This window comes from Engystomops pustulosus, chromosome 2 (assembly GCF_040894005.1).
Source record: "Engystomops pustulosus chromosome 2, aEngPut4.maternal, whole genome shotgun sequence".
In the NCBI taxonomy this organism is placed as follows: domain Eukaryota; kingdom Metazoa; phylum Chordata; class Amphibia; order Anura; family Leptodactylidae; genus Engystomops; species Engystomops pustulosus.
The window spans coordinates 32244269-32270202 of NC_092412.1; the positions used below are offsets into that span (position 1 = coordinate 32244269).

The following is a 25934-nucleotide window of genomic DNA, read 5'->3' on the forward strand; positions in this document are numbered from 1 at the left end:
GACTAAATGGTGTTGCATGGAGTCGATGGCTCCCTGTAGCGCTATAGCCAGAGGTCACACTAACATTTTTGAAGAAGGGTAACAATACCATTTTTGATGAGTACGGTAATTTTAGCTGAGGAGGAGTGTGAAATTTTCAGTTATTCTCATTACGTACTGCAGGAGCATTATGTTGCCTACTTTAGCTTCCCTATATACCATGTGTTTTCTGACTGGTTGCATTGACTACATAAGTGCAGTATATTGTGCGTGGCCTGGTACAGGGTCAGGGCCGTGTTATTCCCTTCCACCTCCAACCATATACTAGGAATAGTGCAGTCTATCCTGGATTGTTACTTTAAGATGAGGAATGAGAGTTTATGCTGGACCGATTCGGGCAGTTTAGCAAGTGTTTATTAGACCCAGATCATGATGGAATATCTTGTTCAGGTAGAATCCGTTTACTTCCTTGTATGGTGTGTCCAGTTCATAGCCCTTACTCCTGGAGTGATAAAAATCAGACAGATGCAATTAAAGAACGTTATGTTAACACTCCTCGGATTGTAAATGAAATAAAATGCGAGTGGCCGGCGCCCTTATGTGGACACTACGGTCATCCTCTCGCTCATGTTTCCCATTTATGGTATTTTTGTCTTTCTTGATCTTGATTATGACCTCTGTTGACCATAATGAGGGGTTCTCAGGAATGTCTCCTATTTTGTCAGGGTCCTCAGACTTCAGAGTGGTGTTTACTTAATTTCCTTGGTGTGGTGTATCCAGCCTTGTTGTCCATGATCATTCTATTCTTCTTTTCCTTTAGACCTTTCTGTCTTTTTCATTGAGATACATAAGTTAGGATGATATTTGATGATTAACTGATTGGTGGTAGCCTAAAAATCCTTTCAATATCCCAACGTATGGTCCAGTTTTGGGGCAGCCGGGGGGTAGATTCACTGTCACTCTTTTCAGGTCTGTTGTGGCTTTCTAGCCAAGTACGGTGATCCACTATCATCATAAGAGATAAATAGGGCCGGAACATGCTCCATGACCTGTCTCTCCAGTCATATGGAGTAAAAGGAACCCCATTCTCAGGATTAGTGTGAAAATAGTTTCCACCTTCAAGTTTTCAAAGTCCTATCCATTAGACCTGTCATCAACATCAGATAGTTGGGTCCTCGAACAATCAGCTGACTATGGCCACCTTCAGAGCTGGAATCAATACATACAGTAGTACAAAGAGCTGTGTTATTCATATTATTATATTCAGCTGATTGGCAGAGACTTTAGACCTTTCAGACCCCCACAGATCTAGGATTGGCCTAATGGTCAACGATATAAATTTTATGGTATGTGTAATGTGTACATTCCAATCACATCAGATTGAGATCCCTTTCTTGGACCGATATTCATTTTTTTGAGAATATTTTTGATTTAAAGGCTAAGCCAAAAGTCCTAGGATGCCCTTTTATTTCAGAAACAAAATGGAAAATGACATATCTGATACCCCAGCAAGTATGGGTGAGGGGGACTATCTTTTTGGCTGTGTCCGCCATCTTGAAAGCCACCATACTGGGCCAAGGACAAGTTTTTCCAATGGGAAGGTGGTCAGGTAGCAGATCAAAGAAGAATTAGTCTCTCACTATTAGGCTATTCCATCACTATCATTACTAGCTGGGGTATTCAGGTCATTTTTCCTTTTGATTACGAAATGAAACTCAAATTGTCAAATCCAACCAACAAATAATAATGGGGAATATATGTTAATTATGGCGCCTTTTGAAGGTAACATTGTACATTAGTGGATAAGGGGCCTATTGCTCCATGGTATAGAGTTTAGGACCCCATGTAATGCCCTAATCAGATCTGTAATATGCATGCCAACTAAAAATGGCAAACTTTACACTGTTGATATATCCATTGGGTCATCCGGTGTCTCGTTTCTTTGAAGAGGCAGCCATATCTTTCTACATCCAAGTAGGATGGATGGAGGGGAGGGGGGTAAAGGTCATTGCCCCTCTAAGAGTTCATTAATATTGTGTTTAGTGATAAATAGCTTAAGTTCTGCCTTTCTGCCATGGGATAGTTCATAAAAAGACAGGAAATGCATTTTTCTGAAGAATTCCAGCACATGACTTGAATATTATAGACCGGTCACACATTCTCAACAAAAAACCTCTAGTGCTTCTATTTCTGTCGACAGTGGCGTATCCGCAAATCTGTCATCTCAAAACTGAATTTACGGGGGAAACTTGAAAAAAAATCTATATTTGGAATCAATATTTTTTTGTATGGGAAACATGAGTGTAACTTATATGCCAAGTGAGATTTGTGATGCCGAAAGGGGTTGTCATTGGGTAACTGCTATTAAGAAATATCAGAACCTCATAGGAAACGTCGATGGGATGTCCATTTCAAGTCATTATCTATTTTTTATTTTATTATTATTTATTTTTTAAGCTCATGATTTGTATGAATTTAATTATTAAAAAGTCCTACCTTGATGGGATATCCAATGAGCCATTTACCACGGAAGAGAGTATGGACATTGAATTTTCCTCTAAAGAAAGTAAATTGGACCTCTAGTACTTAGAACAAACAGAGTCTTAATCAAGCAGTTTTTTTAAGTTAAATTTCTCAAATATAACTATAGACAGTGTCGCAATGTCACAAATATCTGAAGGCTGCTGGTTCAAATTTTGGAACCTGAACATATCTTGGAAACACGTTCCATATCTTAAAGTACCTTGCTTTGCTATTTTTGTTGCTTCCATTGACTTTAACAGAGAGCCACCCACAACTAGATTTCCATTCTGGATGCAAATGACATGGAGTCATTGTGTGAGTGACAAAGGTGGGACCTAAGATAGGATGTGCCTTTATGATGTCATAGTTTATAGTATATTGTTTCCTGAAAAGTGATTACTATCTGTATTAAACTGCAGCAAAATGTATACAAATAAAGTGGAAGATTTATTAGACATTTCTGACAGCAAAACTATTCTAGTTTCTTATAGCAACCAATCAGAGCTGAGCTTTCATTTTATAAACAGCTGTAAGGAAATCTAAACTGAGCTCTGATAGGTAGAACTCTTCTGCTCTCAGATGCTTTTGCTAAATCTCTCCCTTAGGCAGCTACATTCACACTGCCGTATGGAGGACGTATATACGGCCGACGTATATACGGCCAATATACGTCCTCCATAGATGGCAATAGGCGCACGGAGCCCTACGGGAGCGGTACGGTGCGGCACCGTACCGCTCCGTGCCCGGGAAAAAGATAGGACCTGTCCTATCTTTTCCCGTAATACGCCGCCGTGCGCCATGTATCTCTATGGAGAGGGGCGGGGGTGAGCTGCGCTCACCTCCTCCTCCTCTCCCCGTGCACTGCCGTTGCCCGCTACGGTATGGTACAGTAGGGACGGGCAACGGCAGTGTGAATGTAGCCTTAGTTCTTTTAAGTAAACCTCTCGGATAATTTTGTCTTTTCCATATGACAGCAATTTATGACATATAGGGGGAAAGCTGGGGTATGTAATATACAGGTTTGTATGATTCAAAACAGGATTTCTGCTTGTAAAACAGTATAAATCCCATCGGGACTCTTTGGAGAGATGTTTTAAGAGTCCTGAGTACCCCACCCACTCTCAGTGATTGACAGTGAGAGACCTGATCACTGCGCCCATATGCAGTGATTCGCAGTGAGAGTCATGATTACCCCGCCTACACACAGTGATTGACAGTAACAGTCCTAATTTCTCCGCCCACACAAAGTGAATGACCTGATCAATGCGTGCATGCACAGTGATTGACAGTGAGAGTCTGGATTATCCCACCCATACACAGTGTTTGACAGTGAGAGTACTAATTACTTTGCCCACACAAAATGATTGACAGTGAGAGTCCGGATTATCCCACCCATACACAGTGATTGACAGAGAGAGTCCGAACTATCGCACATACACTGTGATTGACCTCAACAATCACAAGATATGACATTCAGTATTATGTACTTGGTTGAAGGTCCTCTTTAAAACAGAGTAGACCACACCCTTGATCTTAAAAATAGGTGTACTCTATTTAACAATATTGTCTCCCACACCCTGAAACCTGTCTGATATCAGGAGTAACAAGTTGTAGTGAATCTTTTTATAAATCTCACACATTTTAAAGGCAGGCCACACAATTAAGTTAATTGCTTGTCATTTCACTTATTGTATAGTTTTGTTTACATCTAAGTTTTAATGACCATCATTACTATTTTACAGATCCAGAATGCCAATGATGTCTTGATATCTCCCCTGGAGAAGTTTCGTAAGGAACAGATTGGTGCTGCTAAGGTAAGTGGTTGGAAACATAATGTGGGTCATGTATAATTCATGTTATGGCTTACATGTATTAGGGCTTAGCTTTCTGTACACGGACGATGTCTCTCCTCTGTCTGTCTAGTAGCAGGACTGGACATAAGATATCTGGATATGATAGAACACATAACGTATTTTTCGGACTATAAGGCGCACCGGATTATAAGGCGCACCATCAATAAATGCCTGCTAAAATGTCTAGGTTCATATATAAGGCGCACCGGACTATAAGGCGCACCTGATTATAAGGAAGAATGACCAGCAGGTGGCAGACCTGTGCACAGTTCAAGGCAGCTGTTGTCTGTAAGTACGGTTCATATATAAGGCGCACCGGACTATAAGGCGCACCTGATTATAAGGAAGAATGACCAGCAGGTGGCAGACCTGTGCACAGTTCAAGGCAGCTGTTGTCTGTAAGTACGGTTCATATATAAGGCGCACCTTTGATTTCTGAAAAAGGATTTTTGGTGCGATTTATAGTCCAAAAAATACGGTAACTCGTAGAACTTCCACTGCTCCATTGCCAACATAGCCCGGTACCCCGCCGCTCTGTACCTACCAATCCTGTGATGCTGTCCCAAAACAGGGTCGTGTCACCACAGCAGCCAATCGCTATTTGTGCTCATGCACACAAACATGTGCATTTTCCGTTCCTTGCGGAGTGTCTGACATCTGCGGGTTAGTCTCGCTCACCCCGCTGCAAAGACGGGCAGAAATAACACCTGCCCAAACTTTTGTTTTCCGGGCAGTTGGCCCATTCCCAATGCATCCACCATGCCTCACAACACCAGCCCCGTAGGAGGCCATGTTTTGAAGCTAGCCGACGCCCATAGTATACATTCATGCACATGACGCCTAAGGCTAACCCTCTTCCTGTCAGTGATTACCTTTTTCGATGACAAGACTGTGTCGTAAGTACAAAGCGGAGGTAGACCAGGCAGAATCGAGAAGTAAGGGATCAAAAATATACATTTGAAACAAATAGACACCTCCATTCTAAGATTTATAATACTTCATCAGCTTCATTAGGGAAACCACCTTAATTGGCGTATTCATGAAATACGTGAGGTGTGGCTGGTGGGAATTGAACATTAGTGTGTGGATCGCATAGGCCATGTGTGGCATTCCTTCAGACCGTAGCATTTGGCAGTGTCGTGGAGCTAACGCAGCAGAAGATATTTGTACACGTCCCCGTTCCGTATCTGGAGATAGTCACAGCGGCTGTTTGGATTTTTCTCCTCATAACTCTGGTCCCTTCTGTAGCGTTATTTAATGTAGCAGCGAGACACAATTACCTCATGATATGATTGTGAACTTAGTGATAAGATGTTTAATCATTCTACTCGTCTCCGGGGGACTGTACCGCCGAGCAGCCATGCAGGAAATGTATATCTGAGAATGACTCCAAAATATCCCTCTTCCACTCTTGTATAATTTGATGGAGTGATATTGTGATCCCAAACCGCTATCTGTGAGAAGAGCTGACAGGCGGGAAAAAAATATCACTGACTCTTCACCGAGAGGAAATAAATCATCATTCTGTGATTTCCTAATCTGTCCGTTATTACGCTCCAATTTTTACCTATTCTTAAAGGATAAATTAAAGGGCTTTTTAAAAGTATTTACTAAGTGTTCTACAGATTTCTAATATACAGGCGGTCCCCTACTTAAGAACGCCCGACTTACAGATGACCCCTAGTTACATACAGACCTCTAGTAATTGGTAATATACTGTACTTTAGCCTTAGGCTACAATAATCAGCTGTAACAGTTATCACAGGTGTCTGCAATGAAGTTGTATTATTAATCCTGGTTCTTATGACAACCCAACATTTTTAAAATTCAATTGTCATAGAGACCAAAAAAAATTTGTCTGGAGTTATAATGATAAAATATACAGTTACGACTTACATACAAATTCAACTTAAGAACAAACCTACAGAACCTGTCTTGTACGTAACCCGGGGACTGCCTGTACTGTATGTTCTTTAAGCTCTCATCTATTGCAATATTGTATTTGGGTATTAAAGGGTTTGAAAATTTCAAGTTCTGGTTTTCCCTCTACATAACTAATATAGCCTATCACTGGTCTCAGCTGAAAACTGCTGAGGCCGGTGATAAATTACAGCTCTCAAACGACATCCATGTAACACCACAAGTATACATGTAGGTGGTAAAATAAAGGGCATTAGAGAGGTACTGTAAGTATGGAACAGAAAAGAGCAGAGATTGGCTATGACAACTATAAGCTGTCCATATGACCTCACCACTTCTGACTTAGTTTACAACCAGAGACGCGCAATGACGGGAGGCAGGCATTTGATCAGATGGGAGAAGAAACCTTTGTAGTCAGCAGGGAACCTGTCAGCAGAAATTGACCTAATGAACTGCTACCATTATGTTGTCATGCAGCTGAACACCTTCCAGGTTGTGTTTCTTTCATGGCCCAGTGTGATGGCATCATCCAGAAAATCTACTTTGAAGTAAGAGGTAAATTGTTTGTATAAAGTCAAGGAGGCGGAGATTTTAACACTGAAGTCAAGTTCTCTTTTCCTCAGAAAGCTCTCTCCATCGTAATTTATTGGTCCAGCATCCAGTGACGTTATTAAACAGACCAGCTGAAGTTCGATGCATGATGTCAATCACAGAGGAGGAGGCGTTCAGAGCTCCCCACCTTGACTTTACTGTTAAACTGTGGGCCTCCTTGACTTTTACCAATCTCACTTCAAAGATGATTTTTTTGGATGATGCTATCACACATTAGACCATGAAAGAAAGAAAAATTAGAAGGTAGTACACATTTTGACAGTCTACTGGGAGTGGTTTATTAGGCCAACGGCTGATGACTGGTTCCCTTTAATTCAAATTTCCTATATAAATTTACAAGACTCAGATAATCCCTCCAATTATTGCTCAGTTTATGCACCTTTGCCTTTTTCCAAACTCTATTCCACACTGCGCTCCTAGCATAGCATGAATCATTGCTCCAGATCAACCACACTAACATAGTTCGGCATTGAAGGGTTATAGAACATTCATCCCCACCCAAAGTTTAGGGGAGAAATGTCTGACGACGGGAGGTCCAAATAGCAGGATAACCCCATGATCAGTAAAACGGGGGACTACAAGTCCACCTTAGATGTCCTGTAGTGCTGACTTCCGGTATGGGCTCGTCCTGTGGATAGGAACACATGTTCTGTAAATGTTAAGTAAAATGTATTAGGTTTAAAGTAAAATAGTGGTAGATAAGGTTCCAAAAAGGCTGCTTGAAAAAAGGGGCTCTGGCTGTTTTGGTGTGTGGGAGGAAATCAGAGGACCCAGAGGAAACCCAAGCAAACTTTTTGCAGAACAAGGAGCTGACAGGTTCCCTTTAAAAGTGGTAAGGAACTGAAACTAATAAAACAAGAAAGATGTAAAAGTCAGCAAGCCATGGTTTCCTGTAGATGGTATACTGAAAACAGGATGTAAGAAGTGTCCGCCACAAGGACAGGAGAAATCCCAGGAACTCCGGAGGGATCTGACTGGTAGGACTGGTTGCCTTATATGGTCAGTGTAGCCCATGGTCCACAGCTGGTTGTGTTGATGAGCTCATCCCTGCGTGGGCCAAAATCCTGTGATTCTTTCTATCTGTCCAGTCTGTTAAACATTACTCTGCTCTAGTGCCCCTTGACCTCCACTCGAATTCTCCGGCACATCAAAGCAAGCGGAGACACATTTACACGCCATAGAAATAACTGCGACCAAATTGGGTTTTCTGTTTGAATGATACATTTGTAGCTCTTCACATTGATGGGTTTTTTGCATTTTTTCCTGTATAATTGGTATTTTGCAGTGTTACAGATATAACTGCTATAAAAAAAGAGGTTTTCTAAGTTAATATACAGTGTATTCACCTTTTTAAACAGGGTGGATTTACTGCTGAGCAGGGGCAGATTTGGCACTTTGGGGGCCCAAAAGAATTTGTCTTGATTTCCGCTAAATCAACTCTCCCCTTTCTATGATGTAGAGCTGCCTGGCATTGTTGTCCCCCTTGTCATATTGTTCTAGTTTGGCCAGAAGGAAAGAAAGTAGAACAATATGAGATGTGGAGATTGGCCAACAGATGGACAAGGAGGATGTGGATTTTCATCCTTGGATTTTCATCTTTCCCACCTCCAATTGGGGTCCTACAGAGTTATGGGAAAATTAACCCCTCCTGGTGATCGACTCTGGAGGACCTGTTGTATCCATTAGAGTGTAGGGAAATCAATAGCCAGAAGCAAACTAACAAGGTAATCTTCAAAAGTCTGCAGCCTGTGAGGGCGAATTTGAGCTCTAAACCAATTACAGGTCCTTATGCACATGTGGTTTAGTGTCCAAAATCCGCTATATCATTTCTGCCCTTGGACGAGGTATAAAAAGCTAACATAATCTTCCTTGTCCGCCTTTGGCATCTGCAAAGTCATTCAGTGAAGATGAGATAGCAAACCCATGCTACACTGCGCTTGTACCCTATGAAGGCGCATGCACAATGAAGCCGGGGTGTACTATGCATAGTAGCATAGTACAAGCGCCAGAAAATTTGGGACACTAAACCATCAGTTAGGACCTGTGGTGGGTTGAGTGTCCCAAATCGGCCTGCAGTTTCCCTTTTTAAAGAAAGTTTTTGTGGGCGCTTTTGGACAGATTTGAAGATTTTTACAGATTACAGAAGTTTCAAAATTATTTTTTAGTCCCAAACATCGTTAGTATTGGCAAAAGCCTTTATGGACCCTAACAGATTCCCTTTAAAATTTTGGGGTGAGAGTGGTTCAATTCCATGTCACCAGACGTTGTACTGGCTGTACATCCAATTATAGTTTATAGTTGGGGGGGTCAGTAAAGATGGGACATCAATGTACCGCAATGTACCGCCTAGAACACAGCTCCATTCTCTCTGTAGTGGCTGAACCAGGTTGATTCTGGACCCCAGGGCTCCAAAAGATGAAAAATACCTTTTAATACCTAATTTATTCCTGAATGGAATCATTCAGGTAATGGATGTGTAATTTTTATTCTGTTACGTCTTTGTGCAGTACAATTTTAGGGTCATTGCAGTTAAACCTTTGATTTACGCAATTAATTAATAACATCAATGTCATCAGCAGAAGCCGCACAATGTCTACATGGAAACTCCATTGTCTTTCATGTTACGTTTCATGAAAACAGTGTGAGTCAACAAATGTATTTTTAATAGACCTGCTGATCAATGCTATTCATAACTCAGACATAACAGGCGTCACCTGGTGGGCGGGGGTATATACTGTGGGTTACATCTTTGACTGTTGTCTTAAGGGAAATGTAAAATTCAGAGAGTCAGTAATGTAATGCATTTTACGTTGAGATCTTATTGCTAATTTTCATGATTCTTCTGATTTTCCATGACCCAATATGAATTAAAAATGGATCATTAAATCAATTTCCTCTTTACCCTTGCAGTTCTCTGACACTTCCTGTTCTGTAGAGATCACTTCTCTGCAGAATTCTCAATAGCATCACAGACAGGAGTATAATGGCAGAGGAGAACTTCACTAAAGCACTTTTCATAGGTGATGTCACAGCACTATGACCCCTGCACAGGTCACAAAGCATGCCCACAACTTTCTCATGTAGACCTCAGTGAATGGGATATTGTGTCTATGGTCAATGTGGCTGACATCAATTCAAACAGCATGAATGTTACAGGGGAATGTGCCTTCCTTGTGAATACATTGGGCTCATAGGGGTACATTTATCGGGACTTTCCTGTCCTACAAACCCTGAAATAATCGCAATTACTAGTGACCTGCCAGACATCGCGACCATATTCCCCTTTACTCCAGTGGTCATACCATCGGCATATGATAAATGTCCCCCATAAACAATGGGGCATATTTACTTACCCAGTCCTGTCGCGATCCAGCGGCGCGTTCTCCGACAAAGATTCAGGTCTTCCGGCGGTTCACTAAGGTTGTGCGCCAGATGTCCACCAGGTGTTGCTGCTGCGCCGAAGTCCACCGGAGCTCACCTGGTTCTTCTCGGTGCATGCAAGTGCTTGATTTTGCGACACACTTTGTTTTTTAAATTACGTGGTTTTTCCGAATCCGTCGGGTTTTCCGTCGGCCAAGCCCCCCTGATTTTTGAAAGCCAGTGTGATTGCGCCAAAATCCGATCATGTGCGCCAAAATCCCGGCATTATTCAGCGCGAAACGGAAGAAGTCGGGAAACCCGACGAAAGTGCGGCCGCGGAGCCCTTAGTAAATGAGCCCCAATGTGTCCAGTGGATCCTTTCAGCACTCCTACCATCCAAACAGCGCATCATTTTCTGTTCTTTGGGCTGCTGGTAGTACAGACCTGTCTTACTAATAAGCTTCCCTTACATACATATATATATTTATTAGTTTAATTATTTCACTATCCTCCCGGCTCACTTCATTGAACTGTTGCTGACCCCCTGGAATCATCTCTGTTTAGTATCCTAATCCTTATAAGATCGGAATCTAAAGCTTCTAATAATATGCAGCTATGATCATTCATTAAAGTAAATTCCCCTGCCTGGCGTTAGTAAAGATTAATAAATAATCCGCCATGTATTAAATGTAATAAAGCCGCGGCTATACTCTTATCAGAGTCTGGACAGAATCCCCTCGTCTTCGGCTTCTTTATCTGCGATATGAAATAATAGAATAATTTGGAAAATAAGATTTGGGGAGCTCAAAGAAATGTCAATAATAAATATTACTGAGTACACAAGCCTCTAAATGCTAATCACGGCTCCTGCCACCCCTCATAAGGACGTGAATGCTCTCATTTTATTATTAGCGGGGGTACTTTGATTTACTAGAAGATTTTTCAAAATTAGAATTTTCAAAATCAACTTAAAACAAAGAAATATATATTTTGGGTTTTACTGACAAATGGGTGTGGTTTGGGAGTGGGTATGGGTGTGGTCTGATTTTCAACCATATCATATCACAGGGTCATTCATATAAAATATTCTTGCCAACTTCCCCAGAATATAGCTTGATATACTCAATACCATTAATGTAATTTGTACCATGTTTCAGTATTATAAACTAGGCCTAAATGCAAATTAGGTATATTCAGTACCATCCATGTAAATTATACCATGTTTCAGGATTAAGAACTTGGCCTAAATGAAGAAGTGGTGTGTAAAGAAAGGTATTTATAACATTACTGCTTTCATTAGATGCTACAGATCAATTGATTATCAGCCAGTGTGACCACCTATGCAAATGCAGAAGTTTTGGCAATTTGTTGGTCTGAAGTATTCAAAAAGGTTTGGTAATGCAGTGCCAAAGAGGAAAGTAATCGGCAATGATCTTAGAAAGGCAATTGTTGCCTATGTGAGAATCGAAAGTTATTTGAAATCCATCATTTTACTAGTGGGAAACATTCAGACAGTACACCTTCTTCCCAGTAGTGGATGTCCCAGCAAATTCATCCCAAGTTGAAACTGTGCATTTGCACAGAGAAGTTTCATTAAAAAAAAAAAAACGCAGCAACCTCGTATAATCTACTGGACTCAATTGAAATGTTAAATGTTCAAGTTCATGAGAGATCAAGAAGGGCTTGTGAGGAAGGGTTGTAAAGCAACTTTGTTTTCCAAAGGACACAGCAGCAGCAAGGCTTAAGTTTGCAAAGGTACATATGAAAAAACCAAATTGGCGTAAGGACAATGTCACCTGGACAGACAAGACCAAAGGGAAGATCATTAGTCATAATGCATGTTGTATGTAGTGAAAACCACACACATCATGTAAAATACTAACTGACAAGCACGGTGGATGATTCGGGCAGATCCTGGGCACCCTACATACATTGGAGGATTTAACTATGCCTTCTTTGCTAATTTTTTGTCTAGGACAATTTGGGGCGTGAATGTCCAGACTCAATGTATTTAAAATTCTCCTCCAAATCAGACATGGTCTAAACAGGTTCAGACCTGGCGGAGGAAACTTCCAGCTCTACTCCTAGCAGATCCACCATGGTGTGTCCTGAGTAGATGAGGGTGGGTATAAAGACTGTCGTCCAAAATGCATGTCTTAATATATTCTCCCTATTGAGTTCACTATGAGCCCCCACCCCATATACCAAAGCCATCTGTCCAACATGAAGCATTGCCATAACTGGGTCATCAACCAAGACAATGGCCCCAAAGCACACCAACACATCCACAACAGAATTGCTAAAATACAATAGAATAGAATCAAAGAGATGCAATGGCCCAGTCCCATAACAGACCAGAACCTATTTTGAATTATATGGCGGGACCGAGGTGATATACGTACAAGAGAATGCCCACTAACCTGAATGTTGTAAAGAAGACAATGTGGGACAATGTGACCAATGACCTGGTGGAACCTGTTGTGAGATGTTCTTCATGGAGGTTATATTATGACCTTGTAAGAATCCTCGTATAAGCAGAGCTATGACCTCACCACATTATATAACCGATGGATATATTAGATATATTGAACTTGCTCTCCGAGGCCTGCAGCCGCTGCATGAGAAGGCAGATATGTCCGTGCAGGGATAAATATTTAGGAATGCTGATGACATGGGGAAGATCTCGTGTCGTGACTTGAGCTTTGTCTACGAGGTCCTGAGAAAGTTTGTTTGACACTGCAGAATATACTGACTTCTGGTGTTCGCTTCCTGTGCTGGAATATGAGATTATAAATCTGCAGTGCACATGGTGGAATAAAGGACAAGCACATTTGTTTCACTACCTGGGAGTGCTGCCTTTTTTTCCATCTATCCATCCATTATTTAATTATACTTACAGTAGGTACGGAAAGTATCCAGACTCCTTTACATTTTTTACTCTTTGTGTCATTGCAGCCAATTGGTAAGATCAAAAAAAGTTCTGTTTTCTTGTGCTCATTAATGTGAACTCCGCCCCCATCTTGCTAGAAATGTAGATATTTTTGTTGGTTCAGTTTTTCTTGTTTAATAAATTATCACAAGGTCATAAGTATTCAGCCCCTTTGCTCATTATTGGGTAGAAGAAGCTTTGGAGCTGGTGCAGCCAGGAGTCTTCTTGGGAGGATACAACAAGTTTCTCACCCCTGGATTTGGGGATCCTCTGCCTCTTTCTTGCAGATCCTCTCTAGTTCCCTCAGGTTGGATGTGAACATTCGTGAAAGCCATTTTGAAGTCTCTTCAGAGATGTTCAATTGGGTTTAGGTCTGGGCTCTGGTTGGGCCAGTCAGGAATGGTCCGAGATGTTCTGAAGCCGCTGCTTTTTCATTTTCGCTTTGGACTTGGGGTCATTGCAGGTGGCAGCTGCTATGGGGCCTGCAGTGTCAAGGGGCTCTGCACCTGACCTGACACACTAAAGAATGTAGGGTGTTGACCATTATATACATATTATGCTGCACATTGTACATTATATGTATAGAATAGTGCACATCTGCTACAGTACACCCCTGAGCTGGCTGCTCAGATTAAAAATGTCAGAGGAGGGGACAGCAGGACTAGTAGTAGACCATCATCTCTACTTCCTGATGTCTACTTCCCTGATATGGTCAGCGGCTACTGGGATGGATCTGTGGCCTCTGACACTCCCTGGAATTAGAAGAAAGTGAATACATACATATGTGTGATTATACAAATATGCATATTTTTAATGGGAAATGGGGGCCCCATTCAGCGGCCCTGCCCCAAGGGTCATTGGGGCAGATTTACTTACCCGGTCCATTCGCGATCCAGCGGTGCATTCTCTGCGGTGGATTCGGGTCCGGCCAAGATTCATTAAGGCAGTTCCTCCGACGTCCACCAGGTGGCGCTGCTGCGCTGAAGAGCATCGGAACGCACTCAAGTTCACCGGCCTATTCCTAGTGAAGGTGAGTGCAAGCTCCGCGACACTTTTTTTTTTTTTTAAATGCGGTGGTTTTTTCGAATCCGTCCGGTTTTTGTTCGGCCACGCCCCCGATTTCCATTGCGTGCATGTCAGCGCCGATGCGCCACAATCCAATCGAGTGCGCCAAAATCCCGGGGCAATACAGGGAAAATCGGAGCAAATCGGAAATATTCGGGTAACACGTCCGGAAAACGCGAATCGGGCCCTTAGTAAATGACCCCCATTGTCTTGTTGGAAGGTGAACCTTTGGCCCAGTCTGAGGTCCAGAGCACTCTGGAAGAGGTTTTCATCCAGGATATCTCTGTACTTGGCTGCATTCATCTTTCCTCCAATTGTAACTAGTCGCCCTGTCCCTGCCCTCGTAGCCTGATGCTACCACCACCATGTGTCACTGTTGGGATTATATTGTATTTGGCAGGTGATGGGCAGCGCCTGGTTTTCTCCACACAAACTACTTAGAATTAACATTCATCAGACCAGAGAATCATATTTCTCGTAGTCTGGGAGTCCTTTGTGTACTTGTTTTGCAAACTGTATACAGCTTTTATATGTGTTGCAATGAGGAGAGGCTTCCGTCGGCACACTGTGCCATAAAGCTACGACTGGTGGAGGCGGCAGTGATAGGTGACTTTGTGGAACTTTCTCATATCTCCCTACTGCATCTCTGGAGCTCAGCCACAGTGATCTTGGGGTTCTTCTTTACCTCTCTCACCAAGGCTCTTCTCCCACAATTGCTTAGTTTGACTGGATGGCCAGGTCGAGAGAGTGTGGTCCTCCCAAACTTCTTCCATTTAAGGATTATGGAGGCCACTGTGCTTTTAGGAATATTTCAGTTTTTCTTGTTTAATATATTAGCAAAAATATCTACACTTCTCTTTTTTTTTGTCAAGATAGGGGCAGAGTGCAGATTAATGAGCCAAAAAAAGAACTTTTTTGATCTTACCAATTGTTTGCAATGACACAAAGAGTGAAAAATTTAAAGGGATCTGAATACTTTTTACCCAATGTATATTCATACATTTGAACAGCAGGCAGCACTCCAGGATTTCATTTTTTAGGTGAGATACACCTTTCACAGTACCATGATGCATCCAGATGAATCATGGGTGATTAACATCTCATTAAATATTTTAAATGGGATAAAGTGCATAAATCTTTTTTCATCATACATATAAAAACGTCAGTCATTATAATATCCAGTGAAATGCAATACATCAATGTATAAGAAAGTAATAAAGCAGTATACATGAACACATTAATAAATCGGTCTGAGCAGTGATTAACAATGCACCTGAAATCAATGGCGGAGATTTATCACTGCTTCTACGACACTTTTCTAGGCCAGAATGACTGAAATTATTGCAAATTGGGATACTGTGATGAGTAGTACAGGTGCACCTCAGGGTACAGTTCTGGCTCCCTTCCTCTTCACATTGTACACAGCAGACTTCAGGTACAATTCATGTAGCTGCTACCTCCAGAAGTTCTCTGATGACTCTGCAATAGTAGGCCTCATTACAGGTGAGAACGACAGGGAATACAAAGAACTGATACGGAAATTTGTGGACTGGTGCCAGCGAAACCACCTTAGGATTAATGCTGGGAAGACCAAGGAGATGGTGGTGGACTTTCGTAAGCACGGTCCTCCTTCTCAACCGGTGGTTATCCATGGGACAGACATTGAGGCAGTGAAGTCCTATAAGTACTTGGGTGTCCTCCTCAACAATGAACTGGAGTGGGCAGAGAACATAAACGCACTTCACAGGAGGGGTCAGAGCCGGCTACACCTGCTGAGGAAGCTGAGGGCATTCGGAGTGCGGGGGGCTCTTCTTAAGACCTTCTTCAACTCTGTAGTGGCACCAGCCTTCTTCTTTGGTGTAGTCTGTGGGGGTAGCAGCATCTCAGCGAGGGAGAGGAGCAGACTGGACAAACTGATTAGAAAAGCCAGCTCTATCCTGGGGGGTCCTCCTGACACAGTGCAGGTGGTAGCTGAGAGGAGGACACTGTGTAAGTTGAAGTCTATTCTGGAGAATAGCTCCCATCCCAGGCTGTGGTGGCATTGGGCAGCACATTCAGTGACCGACTGCTTCACCCCAAGTGTGAGAGGGAGCGTTATTGTAAGTCATTCCTCCCCGCTGCCATCAAGTCTGTTCAACAAACAAGGCCCAAACAGAAGTAACCTGCGCCCCCCACCTAACCAGTCCCTGCAAGTCCCATCCACAGACTAAACATCAAACCGCCGATCATTGCTTGTCTCTTTAATAATAATAATAATCTTTATTTATATAGCGCCATCAAATTCCGTAGCGCTTTACAAATCATAGGGGACATATACAACTATATTACATTACAAAGAACAAACAGTCATATGGAACAATAGGAGTGAGGGCCCTGCTCACAAGAGCTTACAGACTATGAGGATGGGGGGTGACACAAGAGGTTGTAAAATGGTCCAGCCATTCTTTATAAGGGAACAATATAAAATAATTTAATAAATAATTTACTAAACAACGATGTTGCTGCTTGAACCAGCCATCAGCCGCCATCTTATTTACAGGGTCCTAGGTGAAAAAGACTGCAGAGAAGCCTGGAGCTTGGTATATATCTGCTGTTTGCCAGATAACAGATGGGAGATAGGACATAGGATGGATTAGTAAAGGGAGAGTTGACATTTCATGCAGTTAGCGAGTGTGATAGGCTTGCCTAAAGAGATGGGTTTTAAGAGCACGTTTGAAGCTTTGGAGGGTGGGTATTAGTCTCAGAGTCTGGGGAAGGGCATTCCAGAGAATTGGTGCAACTCGCGAGAAGTCCTGGATAGTGCATGGGAGGTTCGAATTAAGGTAGAGATTAATCTATTGTCACTGGCAGATCGAAGAGCACGGGAAGGGCGATAGACTGAGATGAGAGAAGAGAGATAGGGAGGTGCAGCATTATTCAGAGCTTTGTGGATGAGGGTTATTATTTTAAAGTGAATACGGAAGGAGACAGGTAGCCAGTGCAGTGACTGGCACAAACCAGAGGCATCCGTGTAGCGTTTGGCCTGAAAGACGAGCCTGGCTGCTGCATTAAGAATTGATTGAAGAGGAGAGAGTTTAGAGAGTGGAAGACCGATTAGAAGGGAGTTACAGTAGTCTAGTCGAGAGTGAATAAGTGCAACAATTAGCATTTTAGAAGTTTCAAATGTCAGAAACGGACGGATTCTGGAGATGTTTCTGAGATGCATACGGCAAGAGCGAGCAAGCCGTATGCATCTCAGAAACATCTCCAGAATCCGGCCGTTTCTGACATTTGAAACTTCTAAAATGCTAATTGTTGCACTTATTCACTCTCGACTAGACTACTGTAACTCCCTTCTAATCGGTCTTCCACTCTCTAAACTCTCTCCTCTTCAATCTATTCTTAATGCAGCAGCCAGGCTCTTCTTTCAGGCCAAACGCTACACGGATGCCTCCAGTTTGTGCCAATCACTGCACTGGCTACCTGTCTCCTTCCGTATTCACTTTAAAATAATAACCCTCATCCACAAAGCTCTGAATAATGCTGCACCTCTCTATCTCTCTTCTCTCATCTCAGTCTATCGCCCTTCCCGTGCTCTTTGATCTGCCAGTGACATTAGATTAATCTCTACCTTAATTCGAACCTCCCATGCACGTATCCAGGACTTCTCCCGAGTTGCACCAATTCTCTGGAATGCCCTTCCCCAGACTCTGAGATTAATACCCACCCTCCAAAGCTTCAAACGTGCTCTTAAAACCCATCTCTTTAGGCAAGCCTATCACACTCGCTAACTGCATGAAATGTCAACTCTCCCTTTACTAATTCATCCTATGTCCTATCTCCCATCTGTTATCTGGCAAACAACTGATATATACCAAGCTCCAGGCTTCTCTGCAGTCTTTTTCACCTAGGACCCTGTAAATTCTTTTTATCCCCCTTTTCTTTTTGTTCATTTATCCCTAATATTATTGTTGTCATAGTTTGTACTTCACGCTCTGTACCTTCTCTGCTGCTGTAACGCTGTGAATTTCCCCACTGTGGGACTAATAAAGGATTATCTTATCTTAATTATGCACCTACACCATTTCTACGCCATAGGGGGCGTGGAGGGGGCGTGAAAGTGTGCAGCGGCTGGGGCAGTGGGCCTACACGGGGCGTTCCTGCCTGCGCACTTTCTGAAAACCTGTGAATTTTCACTGCTGGCGTAGTTTTGTTTGCCAGATCATGAAGTCTAAGCCTCATAATGTATCCGCCATGGCAGCGTGGGGGCGGAGCTTTATCATACTCCGGCGCATGGTTATATCTACATCTATTAATCTCCCTCTTATCTATGTAGAAGTCAGAGAACACATACTGGGGCTTATGCGCCATAATTCTAGTGTACAAGGCCTGGAATAGGCGCAATACCTGGCATGAGGCCAAATGGTGCAGTGCTTCTCCGCACCTATGCACTGGCTTTAGCCTGCGCTCGTTCAGACACAGTCTATGGTACAGTTCTACACTAGGTCGGATCGGGTGTAGAAGTGCCCTGCCGGTGCGGAGTACCACAGCTGCCCTCCAGGATTTATCAGGCTCTTGATAGATCCGACAGGTGCCGATGGGTTGTGGGCACCATCTTGGCGCATGATTAATGTCCCCCAATGTATATTCACAGTCTCGTGGCTTCTACGGACGTCACTTGTGGTTGATGTTATCACAAAGTAAAATAAAGACCAAGTTATAAATGGACGGCGGCTTTATCTGAGGACGCTATGATTAATATGACACGAGGAAACCTGGAAGATTGCGGGAAGACTGGATTTCAACACAAAAGGCGGAATCGAAAAAAAAAAACCTCTTTTGTTTTCGGAATGAGTAAAATAACAGAAGTTATTTGCGGTGGAAGCGAATCCAACAATCCTACAAGTGGAATGTTCTGAAGACCGTAACTCGCCTTTTCCCGCTAGTAAACAGGTTTTATGGCTGAAATTGAAACAGCAGGTGCCTAAATCATCTGAGAAAACAGCCTTTATAGTGGTTAGAGGGAATCAGAGATATTTTCCATCTCGATTAAATTTCTTAAAGGGGGTTTCCACTTCAAGTAAGATTCAAAATTGGTTTGAATAGGAAGTAGAACAGCTGCCCCTAGTAGCATATCGCCACCTACTGTATAAACAATAGAGCCAGAATCTAATTGGTTGATTTACTTCTAATGGCCACTAGATTTGATAAGTCTGCTTAAAGGGGTTGACCGGTGAAGATCCAACTTCCGGGACTACCACCATCTCAAGAATAGGGGTCCCATTTTTACTAATGTGTGGAGCAACAGATCAATAATTTGTCCTACCACTCTATTCAGTACTATGGGAATATCAAAGATTTCAGAGCAAAGCGTTCAGGTCTCTCTCACACTCCCATTCACTGTCTATGAGAGTTCCTGAGATACCCGAGCATTGTGCTCAGCAGTTTCAGACAATCACTTACTATTGAATGCAGCAGGTTTTCGCCTAACAATGAAACTTGTTATAACTCCTTTGAGAGTTTTTGGTCCAAAATTGAGGACTTTCAGTACTCACAGTCAATGGGTTGTCTTTCACAATGACTACTTCTCATCTATTAGATAACGTCTGCAGGATTAAAAATTGCAAGGAACCCCCCCGATGTGTTCTGGAAGATTTTCTGGGTTTCAAGCCCCTTTTTTTAGGCTAAGCACACCCCCTCCTTGTTTTTTAGAACATGAATCCCATATAAAGGGCCGAAACAGCCACCAAAATGTCTTAGAGCTACCTAAATGTGGAAGCTTTGCACTCTGGGAGCTCTGATTTTTGTGGGGGGAGCCACCCAGAAATTGCTGTAGGCAAGTATTTTTTTTATCCGTATGTATAATGTGATGTTAAAGGGATTGTCGAGGATGGGGATTTTGAGTGCTCAAATGAGTACAGTACAGTACAGCGCCATACAATGCTTAGTGGCCACACTTGGTATTGCAGATGAGCACCATCACTACCAAGGAAACGGAGATGGACACATTCCACAGAACAAATCTAAGTCCCATCATTGTAGAAGTGGCGCTAACTAGAGAAGCCAACTTCAAAATGATCCCCTAACCTCCGGATTGTTGTTGGACAAACCTTATGCAGTATATAAAGCATTTACCATATATTCTGCAGGCTTCATATTCTTCAAGATTGACATAATTGCAGAAATTGACTCTTCTGGCAGGAGCTGGATACAGCGATACTGCCTCTACAGGAATACTCTGATGAAAAAGATGTAACGATCCCTTTAAGTAATCCTCCATTATATCATGCAACACTTTGGTGGCAGGAAAAGTCATTGGACTGAGATGATGGAATGAGGAATATGAAATCAATTACTTTACAGAGGAAAATATGTCACCCTGCTGCACATTCCAGAATTCTCCGCTGTCTGCTTTTGGGAAGACTGGATGCCACAATGCTGAGATACTGCAAACCTGCACAAAATCATCAGAGGGCAAACTTAAAGAAAACATTCCAGCGCAATTCCGGACACTAAACCACCCACAGGTCCTTATGGACCCCCAAATCGCCCTGTATGAGTTACAAGGTGTGGGCAGTAAAAAAAAACAAACATGAATACTTACCTGTTCCTGCATGGTGCGGCAATGAAGCCGGAGTAGTACTCCCGAGCTTCACTGTGCATGTGGCGTGGGTTCAGCGGATGCACAATGAAGCCGGGGTCATCTCCCGGCTTCTTCCCACTTTGTGAGAGGTGTGCGACTGCAAGAATATAAGACGTGAGTCCGATTTGCCTCACTGGACTCGCATCTAGGTAAAAATAGATGTTTAATTTTTTATATTGCTCCTACGGTGAGAATTTATGTAGACCCTAAACCTCAGGTCCCCATGGTCCTGTAGTTGGTTTAAGGTGTGCAGGAGTTGCAAGTGTGTGCCCTCTCTGGCAGGATCTACTCTTCTCTTAGCTCCTTGAGCCTTATACAAAAAAAAGGACTTTAAAATTATGCAAATGAGGCCTGAGGAGCTCCAGGCTACATAGGTTTTAATGGAGCCTGAAGCCCTTTAGGCTCATTTGTATAATTTTTAAAGCCTATTATTCTTAAAAACCAGGGCAAAAGAAGGAATCCTGCCAGATGGTGCACAAACCAGTATGTCAGTGTGCTTAGTTTACGATCCTTCATCCTGGTGGTGGATTTCCTTTAAAGGGACTTCATATTAGTCTAGTTGAGTCCATTATATGACTGTTAGCTAAACCCCCCGTAGACTCATGTTGTTAGGGGGTGTGCCAGTTGGACATCCCGTCATGGACATTTAACCTCCGCTGCCGATCACTGTTTGTAATGGTAAACTTTCAATACCATGGTTAGCTGCTGCAGTCACATGTCCATGTTTAGAGTGTCAGCAGTGGGTGATAGAATCCAGAGACTGAGAAGCTGTGACTAGACATCCCCTTTAACACTCTTTTATTAAAGTTACTTTTCTCTTTAAAATACAAATCAATGGAAGTTGCTATTCAAACTTCTCAGACATCTCGTTGAACCCCTCTTGCTCCAGGTGCATGAATGTCCAATTGTGAAGCAAAATAAACTCATGGCCTATGGTCCTTCAATTGATTTGTAGATTTTTGAAGTTGTAATTCTATAACAGGTCGAAGATCTCAAACATTAAGGTGTCTGACTAAGTTCTGGCATTCATAATTCCTACGAAGTTTTGTATTCTGAAGGTGGAACCTATCCAGACCACCTACAATTAACACAGATACTCACCTTTCCACAGCCTCTGGGTTTGTGACCAAGTAGAACTTACCTGATGCAATCATCACTTGTCCTTCTTGTATTGTAAAGAACAAACCCAAACAAGTTTTAACAGCCGCTTGGTTTCTGACCAAGTAGGTCTAAGCCCAGATCATCTTCACCTGTGCTTTTAGGTATTGTGAAGGAGAAACCTATTCAAGCCACCAATTATTTTGTAGGTACCCGAGTTTTAACAACCCCTGAGTTTTTGACCAGGTAGGACTAAACCCATGTAATCCTCTTATTTACCTCTAGGTTTTGTGGAGATGGAACCCATCAGAGTCACCTTTTTATTTCATTTCTGGCCAAGAATGACTAAGCCTATACAATCCTCAACCTTTCTCTTAGGCATCATGTAGGTGGAACATCTCCAAGCCACCAATTAACCGGCAACCCTTGGAACTGCAGATTATGGATTGCTGACCAAGGAGGACTTAACCTTCACCTGGCCTCCTAGGTATAGTGGAGGTGGAACCCATCCAAACCACCAATTAATTGGTGTTACTCGTTAAACCACAAACCTTAGCGTAGACCTTTGACTGGTACGGCGATAACAAGTCTATTGAAGGCCCTGAAACCAATGCAGCTACAACAGCGAACATTATGAGATGTTGTCTCATATTTCACCAGCTCGTATGTTGGCTTTAGTGGTCCTTGAGGAAAGCACGCTAAGCTTGTTAGTCAGTAATTACTATTGCATGCTGAATGTTAATGCTTTGACTTTTATGTTTCTTAGGAAGGAAAGAAGAAGTTTGACAAAGAGAGTGAGAAATATTATACAATATTGGAGAAACACTTGAATTTGTCATCGAAGAAGAAAGAGGCACATTTACAAGAGGTACATTGTTCTTCCTTGTCTTGGCACAGACTTCAAATACCAGTTCCCTAGGTTTATTCATGTGTCTATGCCTACGACATCATTGTGTGTTTGAGAAGTGGAAAAATGCTATCTGGCCTGATGGGAGTACAAGAGACGCCTGGTAATATGTCTTACTGAGATGTCCGCGCCCTCCGTCTAGCACTAATGACTTGGTCGATGGATGGCTAATAAGACAATGGCTGCCGGGAGGGGAAGATTAGAAAAATATATATTATTGACAAGTATAATTACACAAGTGGGTATAAAAGGTTTGCCAACTTGTGTTTTTAGTTAGTTTTGGTTAGTTTTTGGTTAATAACATTATGTAAAATGTAGTGTTATTTGGTAGAGATGTTTTCACTTGTTAGATTTGCTCGAGTTTGGTTCAGGACACCTACATGACTGCGGTTCTCCTCACAATTGTTGGTGACCACACCAAGATATCTTGTGAGTATCGCAAAATCACATTTTTTCAAAGCGGGGAATTACACCCCATTAATTAACTGGGTCATGAGAAAAACCGTTGCCCTTATACTTACGTCCTGTTGGTGGAGGATGTGATTGGGCCCTCTTTGTAAATTTAATTTACATGAATCACCAGGTAATCCTACACTACATTTCCCTAGATTGACTCCCGGGAGCCCTTTAAATCTGCGCTTAAAAATTATTGCTTAAACTCTCTACTCATAAGCCAAAACCTTCTTAAATTTATGAGTAGCTTTCACTCCAAGGCTAGGTTCACATGGAGTTTTTTGTATACGCGCCTGGCAGACATATTCTGGCAGCAATGTATACGCTCAGTAGAGGTCATTGAGAACTATCGGGGATCTATGGTCCCAGTGATGTCATTTATGAGGACAGTTACCAATAAAACAAGATTCTCATGATTTTTCCTCAAAACAATTACCCTATCAATTATGTTCTGAAACCAGGTGCACCATTCCCCTGCACCACCTACTACTGTAAGTGTCCTGCATCAGAGGAGCATTGAACTTTAAAAACTTTGGACATTTGAATATTTCCCCTATGCAAACTCAGCATTTCATACTTTATTTTACATCAAGGGGTAACTTGCATTAATCTATATTGGTTTTTATGTGCATTCTGTTTATTCTCACTGTACCTGTATAGACTAGCAGAAAGGGTTAAATAATAATGAGAGACATTTCTGACTGTATCTCTCAGACTCTATCTCTCAGTCAGTAATTTCCACAAATTGTTTTGCAGAAGTAAAACAGACTTGTTTACCAGACAAGCAGACATCTTGACCTCTGGAATGACAGGTGGTGTCTGGAAAGTTGTTTACACTTTAGAAACTCTGCCATAAAATATTGTGAGAACTATGAGAAATGCTTTGTCATTGTGTTTGTGTTAAAATGTAACTAATCCTCCCCTGGTAGAGAATATATAAGGAGAATAGTCCCAGTACTTTAATGTCTTGCAGTTAGGGAACAGAGCTTGGAGGAGATGACTGCCAGTCTACCTGAACAACCAGAAGAAGAAGCTGAGATGAAGATACTCTGCCATAGACCTTGGGCTTCTAGTCTGTGACCAGGGTACAAGGCTTCTGAGAAAGAGGGGTGCAGCTAGCCCAGGCCTCCTTCTGCCAGGGAGGAGATTGGAGAAGTCAGCCCTATAATTTATTTGTATTGCTTAGCACCTGAGTTTCTTTAGTAAGGAAGAAATTGTGCAGTGCAGACCATGACTGTTTGGACATAAATCCCATTAGGTTGCACGAGGCCTTACCATCCCTTCTGGAGAGCAGCAACACTTGGTGACACCTTGATGGTGCCTGGTAGACCCAGCATAGCTTTGGGGCCACCCCTGTCCTGGGCACTGCTCTACAGGGGAAATTCTGATAAAAGTCCTCTAAAAACCTCCAGATAAAAAGTTATTCTGGTCAGTATAAAGGGGTGGCAAGCAGCAATATGGACAGGAATAGAGAGGAGCAGACCCAAAGAGTAGGTTTGGGTTCAGAGTCCGGGCACATTCTTTCCGACCTGGACATATTGCCAAAAAATTAACTCCCCTAACAACTAGTCATGGCTATTATTTGTTATGGGGACACCCTGGACATTAGCTTGGTGTTAGGGGCGTTAATTTGTCAGATTGGCTTCTTAGCCTTCACTTCTCAACCTACACTTTGGGTCTTCTCGTGTCTAGACATGAAACAAACCCTCTAAGTATAATACATCACAACCATCTGTATAGTCTACAGGCATCAAATATAAATTCCGGACAGAGGAGATAACCAATAAAATTACGGGATATATAAATTATGGAGCAAGTGCCTTCCTTTAATGTTTGTATTTTTTAGTATTTGTTTGGTGAAATCTCTTCTAATTGTCATAACAAAGCGTTATTTCATGCGTCCTCAGGGGCGAGTGCAGAGTAGGTACAAGCTGTGGGGTTTAGCTTAAATAACAGACATGAATAAGCCGCTAAGTAGTTTGGCTCCCGTTCTCTAAACGTACATGTAATTTCCAAATATGGCCACCTGCCCAGCAAAGTGTAGCAACTGCTTGTTCTGTGACATGTATGCCAAATATACAATGATTTATATGCTCAGTTACTCAGACACTGGTCCAGGCCACATGAACACACTCATTATATTGCAGTAATGGATATAATGTGCACCTTGATCTAGTAAAACGTCTTAACGTGAAACTCTAAGTATAGAAAGCTAAAATTTCAGAACCAGAATTGTGCACTAATTAAAGGACTATCCGCAGAATGGGTCCTCAATATTAGATTGGTGGTGGTACAACAGCTGGCAGCCCAATGGATTAGAGTATGAGACAGTAAGTACACAACTCAAATCTTGGTGTCGTGCTCAAATCGGATCATTGCAGATCACCTCCAATTGATTAGAATGGGAACTGGGCTGCAGTGACTATGTTCAGTCACTACATGGAGAATTGTACTGTCTGCTTGCTATCTATTCTTTCCCCAGAGGTGGGGAATATGGATGTTGGACCTACACCAATATGATAACGATGACCTATCTTCTAAGAGTCTCCTGTAAGCCTGACTCCAAGTCAACCATATCATTCACTAGCAGAATTTCCATACAATAGCCAATAT

General features: G+C 42.3%; 1 protein-coding gene across 1 annotated transcript in view; it reads left to right on the forward strand.

Annotated features, from left to right (window-relative positions):
* Positions 1-25934, forward strand: part of ARHGAP42 (Rho GTPase activating protein 42) — a 201969-nt gene that overhangs the window by 116094 nt on the left and 59941 nt on the right. The window contains exons 4-5 of the mRNA XM_072134180.1: positions 4245-4316; positions 22728-22829. Of these exons, the coding sequence (XP_071990281.1) occupies positions 4245-4316; positions 22728-22829 (174 nt within the window). The remainder of the gene's footprint in view (positions 1-4244; positions 4317-22727; positions 22830-25934) is intronic.